The 15104-nt window shown below is 38.4% G+C and overlaps 1 protein-coding gene across 2 annotated transcripts in view; it reads right to left on the reverse strand.

Moving 5' to 3' along the window:
- NRG3 (neuregulin 3) overlaps positions 1-15104 on the reverse strand; it is a 408983-nt gene that overhangs the window by 16237 nt on the left and 377642 nt on the right. For both annotated transcript variants that reach the window (XM_087932151.1, XM_087932150.1), the window contains exons 5-7: positions 13956-14058; positions 8771-8897; positions 1275-1402 (exon numbers count right to left, since the gene is read on the reverse strand). In XM_087932151.1, coding sequence (XP_087788277.1) covers positions 1275-1402; positions 8771-8897; positions 13956-14058 — 358 coding nt within the window. The remainder of the gene's footprint in view (positions 1-1274; positions 1403-8770; positions 8898-13955; positions 14059-15104) is intronic.

A 15104-nucleotide genomic window follows, 5' to 3' on the forward strand; every position in this document is an offset into this window, starting at 1 on the left:
ATTCTGCCTACTTTCTGCCTTTTTAAAAAAAAATTCTGGGTTACTCATTCATTACTTATTTTGGAGTTTCTGGTGAATCTCAAAAAAATTATCTTTGTCTGATTGATAATCAAATCTTGTGGTCATAAAGAACATGCAATTAAGGGTCATTTTCTGATAGATGAGATAGACAGACAGACTGACAATATAAGGTCCTTTGTATCTGGCTTGTTGTCAGTTTTAATGTTTCTTTTTAAGTTCCAGTGTCCAATAGTTTAATGTTTTTAATCTTGTAATTGTTTTATACTGTTATTTATGGCATTGCAAGCTGCCCAGAGTTGCTTGATAGTTGAGTAGCATATAAACTAGATGATAGATAGAAAGAGAGATGATGGATCGATAGATAGATAAACAGACAGATAGATAGATGTTGTTCAGCTGCTAAGTTGTGTCCAACTCTTCAAGATTCCATGGACCACAGCATGCCTAGATAGTTAGAAAAATAGAGAGATAAAGAGAAGGAGAGGAGGGAGATGAGAGCGAGCGAGATATGACAGCTAGACATAGAGATGGAGATGAAGATAGAGATAGAGATACATCATGACCAATATGCTCACATGATCCAGTCTCCTTTGCTCTGAGTCCCTATCAGCCAATAGAAAGAAATAGAAAGGCCACACTTAACCAGCCTTTGCTGGTTACAGGCACAATGCAGAGTAACTCCCAGCCGCCCTTTCTCTTGTTTACACTGAAACATATTTGCCAGCACAAGTCAGTTCTGCAGCCTGCCTTTGGGTGGGTGGGTCATTCACTTTATTTATTTATTTATTATTTTATTTATTTGATTTGTCAATCGCTTACAATATAATGGGTATAAGTATAAACATGAGTAAGAATGCAGGAAATAGGTACGAATAAATGGGGACAATAGGACAGGGACAGTAGGCATGATGGTGCACTTATGCATGCCCCTTATGAACTGATAAGAGGATTGGCAGCAGAAAGAGCCCTCTGTGTAACTGGGAACCAATTATCTTCCTAGCTGGCCTGTGACTCTTGTTTAACACTCCTTTGAGTCTAGGCCCTTGATAGAAAAGGGAAAGGGGGCAATCCAACAGCTGAAATAATGGCTTTGACATAGGAGAAGACTCTCCATGCTCCATGCTTAACAAACAAATGGAGGCTCTCTTAAATATCTCCGGACTGCAAATGTTTCCTAAGTGACCATGTTCATTTATCTCGCATTTGTCTCATAAAAGAAACACCCATTAAAAAAAAAAAATCCACGTCCTTACCTATGTGGCTTTGCAGCCTGGCCTCCTCTGTCTGTAGACAAAGCTTCAGGGAAGGACTGAGTGCCTGAAAAACTAGATTCCATCATTTTCCCCATCACTGGCTCTGGGTGTCTTCTTGTTGTTGAATACTGGGAAGGAAGGAAGGAAGGAAGGAAGGAAGGAAGGAAGGAAGGAAGGAAGGAAGGAAGGAAGGAAGGAAGGAAGGATACAAAGGAGTATGTTAAACACTTTCAGAACTGGACATCATTGTACAAGAGATCTGGCAGACAGCTTCAATCTAGTTCACCACCAATTGATGCCCATTGTGTCTTTGCTCAAATTAAATATATCCCGTGAAAAAAAATGTTCGTCTCCAGATGATCCTGGTTGCATTAAATCTGGATCCTAATCCATAAATGCAGTGATAATAAATGGCACATAAGCCACATTGGTCTTGCCAAATCACACCCCTCTCCATCTATGATGGTTTGGATGAATGTAGTGCTGTTCTTTAAGCTAAGGTAGGCTATTGGTTCACTTTTGTTAGAGGTGAATTAGAGTACTCCAAAAATAGAGTAGAGTAGAGTGGAATGGAGTGGAATGGAATGGAATGGAATAGGATAGGATAGAAATAGCAGGACCAAGAGAGAGAAATGAATAGGATCAAAACAAAAGCTAAATGTAATTCATTACATACAATGTATATGCATTGCATTATCCTATTTATTCCTGCGAATGTCTGGCAAGGCTTGGGGTCGGGGAGCTGTATGCAGACCTCTGACTTCAAGGATCTCAGGTTGTAATTGTGAGATGTTCCTGGGCTCGGGAATTCTTCCTGCCACTGACATTACCTAAAGCATCTAAGTAACCTCAAGATTTATTGACTCCATTGGACTTTATTCTTTATTTTGGCAAGCAATGCCTGAGAACAGACACCAGAAACACTGACAATGGAGGCAGGACATTTTAAGCCAGTATTATAGAAGAAGAGTAGGAACACCCTGAGCGTGGAGGCAAGAGAGGAATCAGCCTGGAGTCATCACCTTATCACAAGTGATCTAAGTCCATCCCTCTTGAATTCCATTGACTCTTATTTAGCGCCAATTTAGTGCTTGTTAGTTGACTAGATTCTTGTTTATAGGTATAAAAAATAAATCAGCTTAACTAAAGTAAGATATGTGGTTCTGATTCTTTGCACCTGAGAAGCACAGATGTTTGCACTTGCAGGCTGAGAATGTTCCAAACCCAGAGCAGTTTCTTGCACCAAGGTTCTTCAAGATTCCAACAATAAAATAAAATAAATAAAAATCTGGAAGATGTTCCACTACGCTGTCTTACTAAGCAATGATGACCCCCTCTAATATTTTATTTATTGAGTAACTCATTTTTAATGTGGCTTCTTCTTATACTCTTTGATCCCTATGTATATCAGTACAATGTACAAACGTTGATTATGATAAGGTGCAAGGCAATAAAATAAATAATCCACATCTCAATAACAATCCAAATATAGATTGTACTGAATCCTTCCTCCCTGTGTATACCAGTACAATGTACAAATGTTGATTAAGATACAATATAATACAATTTCAGTAACAATCCAGATATGGATTTTTAATGCCCTATGACTGAATATGCTCCTTCACATGATACCATTTGGCTTAAGAATAAGCATTAAATAAAGAACAAAATAAATTAAAATGGTGAATGGTTTATGAAGAACATGACTGAATATGCATTTACAGAAATATGCATATGAGTCAATGTTTGCATTATTTAGCTGAGACCATTTAGGGTCAAGCAGATGAACAAAATTACATAGAAATTTAAAGTATAGCTCTACTGTTTCTCCTCTAAATAAAATCATGAAGACTTTTCTCAAATGAGGATCAAAAGCCAAGAACTCTCAGAGATCTTAATAAGAAACACAAGGTATTTTCTTAGAAACTGCTGCATTTTCCTTTCATGTGAGATACTGTACGTTAATTTACTTTATTGATTAGCCCATGGGCCACATCAAAGTGCAGAGTTCCAAACACAACTTATTACTAAAATCCCATAAAAACAATTTAAAATGGGATTGGAATAAAAGAGATATGCATATGTAATCTTTCAGTGTATATATATCTTATATATATATAATATAATATAATATAATTTAATATAATATTATATATATATATATATTTAAAGTCTTCCGGCATACATCTATTTTAATTATCAGTATAACTCTTATTTTTGTTGAAAACTAACCTATAGACTACATTTAAATTTAAATAGGGAACCATTCTATTTTCATTCTCTCCAACCTCCAAATCTTCCCTCTGTAATTTCCCAGTTAAATAATTGCACACCTTCTCAAATATGTAGACATTCCTGCTGAGAATCTGTCCTGCATGGAAAATTTGGAATCTCATTAAAATTTAAGTACTCAACTTTACTTCCCTTCAGGCTTAGAAAAAAAATGCTCTTCAACTAAAAGTCAACCTATCTCCCTTGCAAAATCTGGAACATTTGTGTAGTTGTACAAAATGTCTCTTTTCTTTTCATTCTAAGATACTTGGAAGTCACATCTTAATAATGGCTAATTCTGTTAAGTTTAAATCCATGCCTAAGTCATACAGTTCCATTTTGGTGTCTTGGACTACCTAATATCTCAGAGACTTTTTCACATATACTTAACAGTTTTATGTGTGTCATATGTGCTCCAATATGGACACCATCCTGATTTTTTTGGACCACATCCTGAAGAAATCCCTGATAAGTGTATTAATTAGGTCTCTGGGACTACAGGACATTTCAAATCGATTTAAACTGATTCTTCTTCATTCCGGCAGTCAATTTGACTTGATAAATCAAATTAAATATATCCCATTGAATACAAATTAATTCAGATGCTTCTATACTTGTTTTTTTTAGTAATAAAAAAAGATTGCTTAAATCAAATTGGGTCAGATTCAGACATCTGGCCCAAATCAGTTCAAATGTCACAAGTGGAGCATTAAAATAAGAAGAACAACAACAATAATAATCAATTTAAATATTTCCAACCAGAACTACTTTCCAATTCAATGGAACCTTCGAAATGGATCTCCTAGGCATGGCTTCCTGTGTTTCTATAAAAATCCATCTATGGTCATTTTTATATATACCGTACATATTTCTGTATAAAGTCCAAGAATAAGTCTTACCATTCGAATTTTCATTGACTTCTTTGAATTTCCATTCATTAAACCTTACAAAGAAGATTCCAGACTAGAAACTAGTTTTCTTAAAAGTACGTGTGAAGCCTCAATGCAAATACATTGAAAGCACACTCTCTTATAGGCTGATTCTGTAATGCAGTTTTAGCTCTGCATACTATTTTTGTATTTCGAGCGACTGAATTTGTAGCTGGCACAGAGAGGTGACAAAGAGAAGAAGGAATCTATTATTTTTTCTTAACTGCAGTTAGGCAAACAGCTGAAAACATAAATGAGCTGGCTGAAGTGGAAAGCAAATTTGCAATGCATTATAAGTAGCTACAAGGGGAAGTGAAAGAATTATAGTTATTTCTTCACATTTACATATCACATTCTCCTGAGCAAGAAGCAAAAGAGCAATGATAACATATATTTCTGCACCATGCATCCCGATTGGGGGCACAGAGAAGTCCCACCTGACAGTGCAAAATAAATTCAGACACAAAATCTAAAAGAAAACATAGTCATTTGCTGATTGAAGTGATGTAAATAAAAACATAAGCCAATAAAATAAGAAATTCCTAAAGTTTCCAAAGGGAAATGACAACACTCACATACTATAAGTAACAGCCAACATTTCATGACTATCAGCAGTACAGATAGTCCTTGACATACAATTACAATTGAGCTTAACATTTCTGTTACTAAATGAGACAGTGAATCACTGAGGTTAAGTTAATAACATAACTGTAAAGTGAATCTGGCTTCCCCATTGTTCTGACCAAGGCTTCTGAGCCCATAATTACACACATGCTTATTTTAAAAACAAGTTGTGTTTTATTGCAATGCTGGGAATTGTTTTCATTCTCAGCCGGTAATGAATCTCAAACAGTCCCTCGAGATAAGCACCCACCTTTCTTTCCTGTAAAGTGCTGCCAAGAACAGAAGTGTCAAATAAACAAAAACAAAAACCAACTGAAGTACAAAGAACTTCAAAAATGAGTCTGAACCGAACGAACGACTTTGCTTCCTGCAAAGGTTTCTCTACCTTTGTACTTCCTTTATCCCTTATGGGAGGGTCAATCACCTCCCAGCCTTACTCCTAAGTTGCCCCTTCTGCTTCAGCTGCTCTTGCCTTCTAGCAGCTTTGTGCACACGCGCACTGGGAACAGGCTCAACTTGTTCCTCTGCCTCGCTGCTGTCAGACTCCGAAGACAACACCCCACTCCCAGATGGTCCTGGCCCCATCTCTGCATCAGACACAGGACCCTCATCCAAGTCCTCTCCAGACTCTCGGACTGATCCCCTTTCTTCCCCACTGTCTGATTCCACTGCCGTCTGCACTAGCTGCCAGAGAACCACAACTCTGTTTGTCACATGACCCTGAGGGACTCTATGACTGTCATAAATACGAGACAGTTGCCAAGAGTCTGGATTTTAATCACGTGATCATGGGGATACTCCAGTGGTCATAAGTCTGAAAATGGTCATAGCAGGTCACTTTTTTCAGTGCTGTTGTAACTTCAAATGGTTATTTTCTCAGAGAAAATCTCAACAGGATTAAAACCAAGTTCATATTGCCATACAGCTGCAGTTCAATGCTTTGATTTGGGAGTAAAAAATTGATCAAACCAAATCTGGTCTTATTTTAAATCACTGTGATTTTATGCAAAGTATAAGTAATGAGTAATTCTCCATTATAAGATCATCCACTCCAATGAATAATGCATGCATCCCCATTTTCTCTCAATGAAGGATGAAAACCCTGGAAAAATAGGTTAAAACTCTGGGATGGAAACCATCTCTGTCAATGCCACCATGTCAAGAGATTTGTTTATTGACGTGATGGCATGTAAGAGGTGCAAAACAAAAAGCATGTCCTATTTTAGAGAGAGAGAGAGAGAGAGAGAGAAGCAACTGTTTCAGCTTCTATGATAGGTTATCCAGAATTCGTATTCATTTCCATCTTTTCTTTGCTTGATATCTTGGATTTTTGGGGAAGAAAATAATGCATGCAATAATTCCGAAGAACAAAGGAACAAAGAACAGGAATATGAATATAAATATGATCACAGTGAATACATAACGAACATTTTTTTTTAAAAAAAACTAACTTAAAAGAGATAAATTATAGAGAACATGTTAAAGCCCCCTTGTCACCACTTTAAACCTCAGGGTACCTCCAAATAAATGTTGCCAAACTTTTAGTTGTGAACTGGCTGATCCTAGGCAGCATAATTGCTTTCTTAATTTATTTATTTCCCTCCACATATGTGAAAATAGTGGCCCAAATGATTTGTCAGTGACAGCATTTCTTAAAGGTCTGATGATGGACAGTAATGTCAAACTTCCTTTGACACGGAACTCAGAAAGATAGAACCAAGTCCTGTTTAAAGTTTTGAGTTGACGTAGTGCCTGGGAAGAATTTGTCAGTCTTTCAAAGTAGATTAAGTGAAGAGACAGACACAAGAAGGATTCTAGGAGTGAAATATTCCTGGATATATTAGGATGTAATAACAACATCTGGAAATTCTGTCCAGGTTTCTTTCTGTTCCCTATTACACTAAGAAAATCAAGACAGGATTGTTTTAACTTTTATTCTCTACTTCAATAGCAATAGCCCTTAGATTTATATGTGGAGACTCTGGAAAGAGTGCAGAGAAGAGCAACAAAGATGATTGGAGGGCCGGAGGCTAAAACGTATGAAGAATGGATGCTGGAACTGGGAATGGCTAGTCTAGTGAAGAGAAGGTCTAAGGGTGATATGATAGCAATCTTTCAGTATTTGAGGGGCTTCCACAAAGAAGAGGGGGTCAAAGCCCCCAAAGGCAGGACAAGAAACAACGGATGGAAACTCATCAAGGAGAGAAGCAACCTGGAATTGAGGAGAAATTTCTTGACAGTGAGAACAATTAATCAGTGGAATAACTGGCCTTCAGAAGTTGTGGGTGCTCCAACACTGGAAGTTTTTTTTAAAAGATGTTGGATTATCATTTATCTGAATTGATAGAGGGTTTCCTGCCTAGGCAGAGGGTTGGACTAGAAGACCTCCAAGGTCCCTTCCAACTCTGTTATTCTGTTATATACCACTTCCCAGAGCTTCCCAGCCCTCTCTAAGTGGTTGACAGAGTCAGCCTATGGCCCTCAACAATCTGGGTCCTCATTTTACTGACTTCGGAAGGACAGAAGGCTGAGTCCACTTGAGCCGGTCAGGATCGAAACTCCTGGCAGTGAGCAGTGATTTAGCCTGCAATACTGCATTCGGACCACTGAAACTTCAATTGACTGTTTAGTCTTATGACCTTATCAAAAATATAAAGCAAAAAGAAATATAAAACAAAAATAAAATAGGGGATGTAAGTCCAGTGTAAAATAGATAAAAGAAAAATACAGGGGTTGTTGACTTATGACCACATTGGAGAACCAAAATGTCTGTTGCTAAGAGAGATAATTGTGAGTTTTGCCCCATTTTATGACTTTTCTTGCTACAGAAGTTAAGTGAACTGCTGCAGTTGTTAATTTTGTGGGTTAGTTGGATTGGGTGGATGGTTGTTGGGTGGATCCCGCTTCCCCGTGGACTTTGCTTGTCAGAAGGTGGCAGAAGGGTTCTTCGTGACCTTGGGCATGCAGCAATGGCCATCAATATGGGCCAGTTGCCAGCATCTGAATTATGATCACCTGACTCAGGTGATAGCTGTAAGTGTGGAAAAGGTCATAGGTCACTTTCTACAATGCCGTTGTGACTGTGAACGGTCCCTAAATGAACTGTTCTTCACCAAGGACTACTTACAATCATAAAATGCCATATGTGTTAAGGAGAAAAATAAATAAATCAACATCCAGGTAAATACATTGCCTTTATGGATACCTCAGTTTGTTAGAAATAACGGGTATTTCGGTCAACTGCCTTCGCTACAAAGCTAGCAAGATAACCTCTGTGGATGATGTGTCGATTACAAGCTAGGAGGAAATCGGACCATCCGCAGTACAGATCTTAGTGTTGCTGTTATTCCAAGTAGAAATGTTAACTATCTAAGCCTAAGAGGGGCCTATAATTGACAGTCAAGCAACATGTTGATGGCTGCAGCAGTACCGCACATACAAATCCTCTCAACTCCTGCTAGGCCAATTGAGTGGCTGCCATATCCCATGGCCATTGTGGACAAAACAGTGTAAAACTGAGATGCTCTTCTCCCCTCTTTTACCCCCCCCCCCCAGGCCACAGGTGCAAACTAGGTCTGCTTTGGGACACAGGAAGAAGTGACCGTGAGCGTGCCATCAGCGTTCCAACATTCAGCCAGCATAATAAGGGTTAACACTGGCACATTTACTCACATTTTGCAGCTGGACTTGGCTTTGGGCCCTGGTCTCTGTTTTCGCCATGATGCTGGAAGCATTAAGGCTGTAGGTTTTCCCGTTCTGTATCTCTTTCAACTGTTCCTGGATGTACTTCGTTTGCTTTCTACAAAGAAACACCAACCAACCAACCAACAGACAAAAACAAGGGGGTTAGTTACCTTTTAATTCACTTTGTTTTGTTTTGCTTTTCCACTTTTAATCAAAAGTGAGTGGCAATGGAAGAACAGAGCCAACCAGAGGTTGTGCTGGGTTCTTCTTTAGCAAGGTCCCAAAGGCATCAGGCCAATGATGTCATATGGTTTAGGGCGGGTCTGCTGGATGCAGAGCAGCTCACAACATGATGAGATTGAAAGGGGGACAATTGACATCATTTGACATAAACCAGGTTTTTAGAAACGGATGACCGAATGCCATGACGACTGGGAATTTGGAACTCATCAAGAGAGAATGGATTAGGAAAAGGCTGGGATTAACAGTGCAAATACAGAGGCATATTTTGCTAAATTAGGAAGGACAGATCAGTTATACTGGCTCCCTCTTATGAAAAAGATGGGAAAAAAAGAAGTGATGGGAGTAATTATTTTGCATTGAATATGTTGGAGCAGCAACTTGCTAAATGAATCAAAAATAAGTCTGGGACAGTAAGATTCTATTTACACATCAGCACTTTCTTTGGAAAAGAAGTCAAGACTCCTGTAATTTCATTCATTGAACGTGTTAGCAAAATATCTATAAAAGGAGCTGCTCTGCCTTTTGTAAGAAATTGTTAGCCAGGTAATCATGACTACAATAAAATGCTACATAAGCAACTGGCTGCACTTCACACAATTTTATACACAGTGTTCTTCAATAACTTAATCGCTCTCAGATTAACACAGAATTATAACTAGTTTTTAAAAGTGAATATTAAAGGGATTATCAATCAATTAATTTGTGGGAAATGCTGTAGAATGCATAATTGGGGAGTAATAATTTGTAGAAATACAAAGGTTTTCGGTTATACATCAGAGTATCAGTAGATTACACATTTGCTATAATAATACATTAGAGAATCATAAATGTGATTCTTTCATTGCATAGAATTCAACATGTTGGAAGATACACATCCAGTGGTAAGGACTGTTCTTCAACTCATGATCACAAGAGGGCAATAGAGCATAGATAGAGATTTAAGGATTTCGTAGTACAGAAATATATGTAGCTCAAGATTAAACTGTTGGGTTATTGGTGTTTTTCTGAGCTTGGTTGTTTTCCTGTAGATGTTTCATTACCAGGTTAGGGAGTAAGATCAGTGCACGGGAGAGAATATTTGTAGCTCAGGGTTGAACTCTCTGAGCTTGGTGGTTTTTCTTGCAGAAGTTTCATTTCCCAACTGAGTAACATAAAATTGCATTGATGATGTTATCTAGTTGGGGAATGAAACATCTGCAAGAAAACCACCAAGCTCAGAGAGCCCTAAGGATCCCAAAATGAAATGTGTAACTATATAACTACAATATATAACAATATATTGCTTATATATAGCAGTGTGCTTGTCAGTCTTGGCACAAGACTGACCATTTTCCTCCTTAATAGTTCCTTGATAAGGATATTGTTTCTGCATTGACTGCTCACCTGGTGCTGCTGGGAAGATCTATTCTGATCGGAATAAGTTGTTTCCTCCTTTTATTCTGCTGTTTAAATGGTGTGTAGATATGTTTATCTGTATTTGTCTGTAGATGGCTGGTTTGTCTGACTGCTTCAGTTTCCAGGAATTTCCCCGGCATTTTTGGATTTGGCTCGGTCAATCATTTCCTTGCTGAAATTGTGGTTGAATTTGTGCATTGAGAAGTTGAGAAATTTACATCATTGCTTCTGATTGTCAGGCGGGGCTCATTAAATCATTCTGGATGAAATATAAATGCTAGGGAATTCCTCGAAGTTTGGCAGTCTGGCAAGTTTTCATGAAGTAAGGGAAACCTAGGTTTGTTGTAGCTTAATCCAGTAGAACAGCATTTTCTTAGAATTAAAGCTTAATATAGTTTCAGGTATTGATTAAGATAGAGTTTTTCTAAAGACTGTATCATGGTTCCTTCTCCTTGTCCTTCTCTCTCTCTTTCTCCTCCTTCTCCTCACATTTGTCCTTGTCTTTCTCTTTCTTTCTCTCAATCTCTCTCTCTCTCTCTTCCCCTCCTCGTCCTCTTCCTCCCCACCCTCCTCCATCTCCACTCCTTCTTCTCTTCCTCTTTCTCCTTCATTCTCTTTCCCTTCAACCTCTTCTCCTTGTCCTTGTCCTTGTCTTTCTTCTCCTTCTCCTCTTTCTCCTTCTTCTCTTCCTCCTCCATAAATTTTTGCAGTGGATGCTATGTTAATGGGTAATGATTGATCATTGCTTAATATCAAACCCTTAACAACAGAGCTTGATCAGGAAAGCAAGATTCACACTGAACTTCATTAATGAGGTTTAATTTTAAGGCGAAAGGAATTAGGTTACAAATCTTGGAAACTGGATTAACAAAAATGCTTGCCCTCCACGAGTTCATTATGGTGGGGGTCTCTAGGTGTTGCTTAATCTCCCCCCCCCCCACTTAGAGTGGGCAACTGAAATGGCCAACAGTCATTTCCAGAGATAAACATGGCATTTAACATCTACCTACCATTTGTTAGTATTGTTTTGATAGACTCCCTCAGCTTCAGTGAGTTTTCTTACAGATTACTTCAAACTACTGTGAGTCTTTGATAGATTGAGTAGTGTGTAAGTGGAACAAAGAAACAGAGTAAATGAAAATAAATTTTTAAAAATACGTGGAAGGATTGAATCCGATTTAAAATAATGGAGCAAATAAATAATGCTTTAAAGTCCTTTCCACTGAAATCCATGGGATTTAACTCAGAATAATTCCCAGTACGGTGAGTTTTCTCACTCACCAATATTATGCATCAGGATAATTGACCTGTTTGGCTTCCCCTGAAGAATGTCAGTTTTTTGTTTGTTTGTTTTGAAGAAAACAAATATTTCTCTTTGCTTCCAGGAATGAAACCACAAAGGGAAGAAAATGAAACACGATCAGGGAGGGAGTAGCATTAAAATACCAAAGCCCTTTATTCTTGCAAAGGACATAACATTCCTGATAGCAAGAACAATTTCACAAGAGATAATTGTTTATTGAAAATCTTAGCTCTTTCCCGTGAGGTCTTATGGTGCCACAAGATTCACAGGTATTTACAATCTTACTCATTTCATTCTACACAGAGTATAATAATACTTCTAACACCAACAAACAACCACATATGTCTATCTCAGATCCTTCAGTAAGACTCAATAGGAGAATAAAAATGCCAAATATGATTTGAACACCTGGCTGACTGAAACAAATTATTTTAATACTACTATAAATTGTGGCAAAAGAAAGCAAAGATACCAATATTACCAACAGTAACAGGTGCCTTGTGTGCAATCCCAAGACAACTGTATGCCCTTGGCATTGACAAAATCACCATCCGTCAATTGCAAGAGGCAGTTTTACTGGAAGAGCTTACATCCTGTAACCATATCTTTAACCCCAACAAAGGATAACATCTGCCTATTTCAGGTCCTTGGGAAGGATTTGACAGGTGGATAAAACACCAAGTCCAGACATCTGGCTGACTATGCAATGGACCATAATATAAAAATAAAATATAATACTTGAGTATAATATGCGAATAATTCATAGGAGACCAATGGGTTATTTTATAAACACTGCTAGGACAGGGGTGTTGAACTCGATTTCACTGAGGGCCACATCAGAGTTGTGTTTGACCTCGTTGGTGTGTGGCTGGGGTGGAGTGGCCAGGGTGGGTGTGGCAAGCTCAACATCACTCATGTCGGGGGCACCTGTGGTGGCCAAGTGCTAAGGCAGGGCTTTCCTCAGACCCTCCCTCACTCTCATTATAATCTCCTTCCTTCCTTCCTTCCTTCCTTCCTTCCTTCCTTCCTTCCTTCCTTCCTTCCTTCCTTCCTTCCTTCCTTCCTTCCTTCCTTCCTTCCTTCTCTCCTTTTTCCTTCCCTCTTCATTTCATTCTTTCTTCTTCCTTCCCCTCTTTCCTTATTTTTCCTTCCTTGTTCTCTTCCCATCTTTCCTTCTCCCCCCACCTTCCTTTCTCCTTTCCTGTCCCTTCCTGCATGCTCAAATGCAACAAGGGGAAAAATTTCTTCTTTTGTTTTGCTTTTAATTTGTTTTGCTAGCCCTCTGCCAATAAAAATGGAGCGTGGGGAGGCACACACACACACACACAGACACACAAACACAACCAGCTCCATTTTTGCTGGCAGAGGCACCGTGGGCCAGTCCTTTGCTGTTTGCAGGGCAGCCCTGCGGGCCAGATCTAAGCACCCCGCAGGCAGGATCTGGCCCGTGGGCCTTAAATTACACCCCTGAACTAGGAGTTGGAAGCATCCATCAGATTCAGATAACATGGCTGATGGGAGTTGTAACCCAGCAACTATTCAGACAGTGATAGACTTCCATTCCTGCAATAAATTATTTTATCACTGATACTGAAAGCTGAATACTTCCAACCATGTTGTTATCATCCTCCATTATCTCTAGAATATTCTAGAGAATATTATCTCTAGAATATTAGCCAGGGCTATTTTTGAAAGACGATAAAATAAGGAAATAAGGTAAGGATCAGTGTCTTTCCCCCCATATTCTTACAGTCGTCTGGCCTAAACAAGGCTACCAAAAACTAACCAAGACCTTCACTTGTTTTTCTACATTTTGGTGGTGCAATTTTAATCCTAAAGACCTTGTTGCATGAAATTGTGTAAATTAGATCCACTTTAACACAGACATTGAATCAACTGGGACAAGGCACTTGATCCATATTGATTCAAACCTGGAGTTGATTCTGACTGTATGCAGAGTCGCACTGCAGAGTAAGAAGGATAAATGGATGGCATATAAATTTGATATTTAAAAAATCTGGTCCCATTAAACACAGATGCATATTTGGAGACAACCATCTTACTTGATCCAAATTGATTCAGAGTGGGACCTAAGCACATAACTGCATAAAACAAACCTTTGCTATGTCTTTTTTCAAGAACAAGAGCCTAAATAAGCTATTTAATGGATGGAAAACACCAATGTCTTGGCAGGTGAGAAGGAAAGGGTGGAGACTGGTTAGGGAGCCTTACTTTGTTCTGAAGTAGAAGGCTGCAGAGATTGTGCCCACAATGACGATCCCAAAGACGATGCAGGAAATGGACAGTACCTGTCGCTGGTAAACCTCTTCGCTCTCTGCGGACGGCAGAATTGAGAATAACAGCAACATTAAATAGAACTCTTGAGCATTACAGAGATAGTTTCTTTTCTAAAAAAGCATAAATGTAGTCAACTTTGCTCGTGTGGCCAACAGTGCGTGTTTCTCATTTTGACTAAAAATCCCTAAGGAGCTTTGTGTTTCATGGGACGACATTGAATTGTTGACCAACACAACATACAAAGCTTTCGTGAATCCTCCAAAGACCTCTTGATGCATAATAAGGCTTATTGCATGAACTTCAGCCCTTTTAACCAACCTATTTTCCTACAGGGAGTACTGTATCACATGAAAATATTCTTACATTTTACATGGCACATGTAGAAGAAACTGAGATCAGATGGCAAGTTATTTTAAGTAGCTGGCCAATGTCCCTATGGCCCAATATTTAACTGTCCACCTAAAAGCTTGACTTTAACAGCTTCTACAAAAAAAAAGAAAAAGAAACTTCTTAAAGTTTCTCTTAATGGTTCCCTTGGATCTAGAAGCATGTTATTATAAAAATTAAAAGTATTCAGCCCAAGCAATAGCTGCCCATTTCTTCAGAAAGCCATATAAGTAACAGACATTTCTTTCATGAACACAATTGTTATTGTGCTTCAGGAGTTTGTTTTGTCCTTTAGCTATGCAATTACTTTTAGCCTCCATATTGTTTCTCTCAGTTCCAAGCCAAGAAGCAATATCATATCTTGAAACTTTACAGCATTGAAGAAGAAAAAAAAGGAATAAAAGCCAACTCAAAAGAAATTCCTTCAGTTTGATAGAATTGGAAACCAGCCAATTCTATTAAAGCTTTCTGTAGTCTTAGATGTAGTCTAATGCACAGGATATCACTTTCCTAGCAATTGTTTGTTTTTTTAAAATAAGTATTATTTAAAGCAGTGGTCTCCAACCTTGGCAAATTTAAGCCTGAAGGACTTCAACTCCCAGAATTCTGGGAGTTGAAGTCCTCCATGCTTAAAGTTGCCAAGGTTGGATACCCCTGATTTAAAGCAATCTCTATGGTAAACATGGTTATCCAGAT

This window comes from Pseudonaja textilis, chromosome 4 (assembly GCF_049901715.1).
Source record: "Pseudonaja textilis isolate UNSWEBS1 chromosome 4, rPseTex1.2, whole genome shotgun sequence".
In the NCBI taxonomy this organism is placed as follows: domain Eukaryota; kingdom Metazoa; phylum Chordata; class Lepidosauria; order Squamata; family Elapidae; genus Pseudonaja; species Pseudonaja textilis.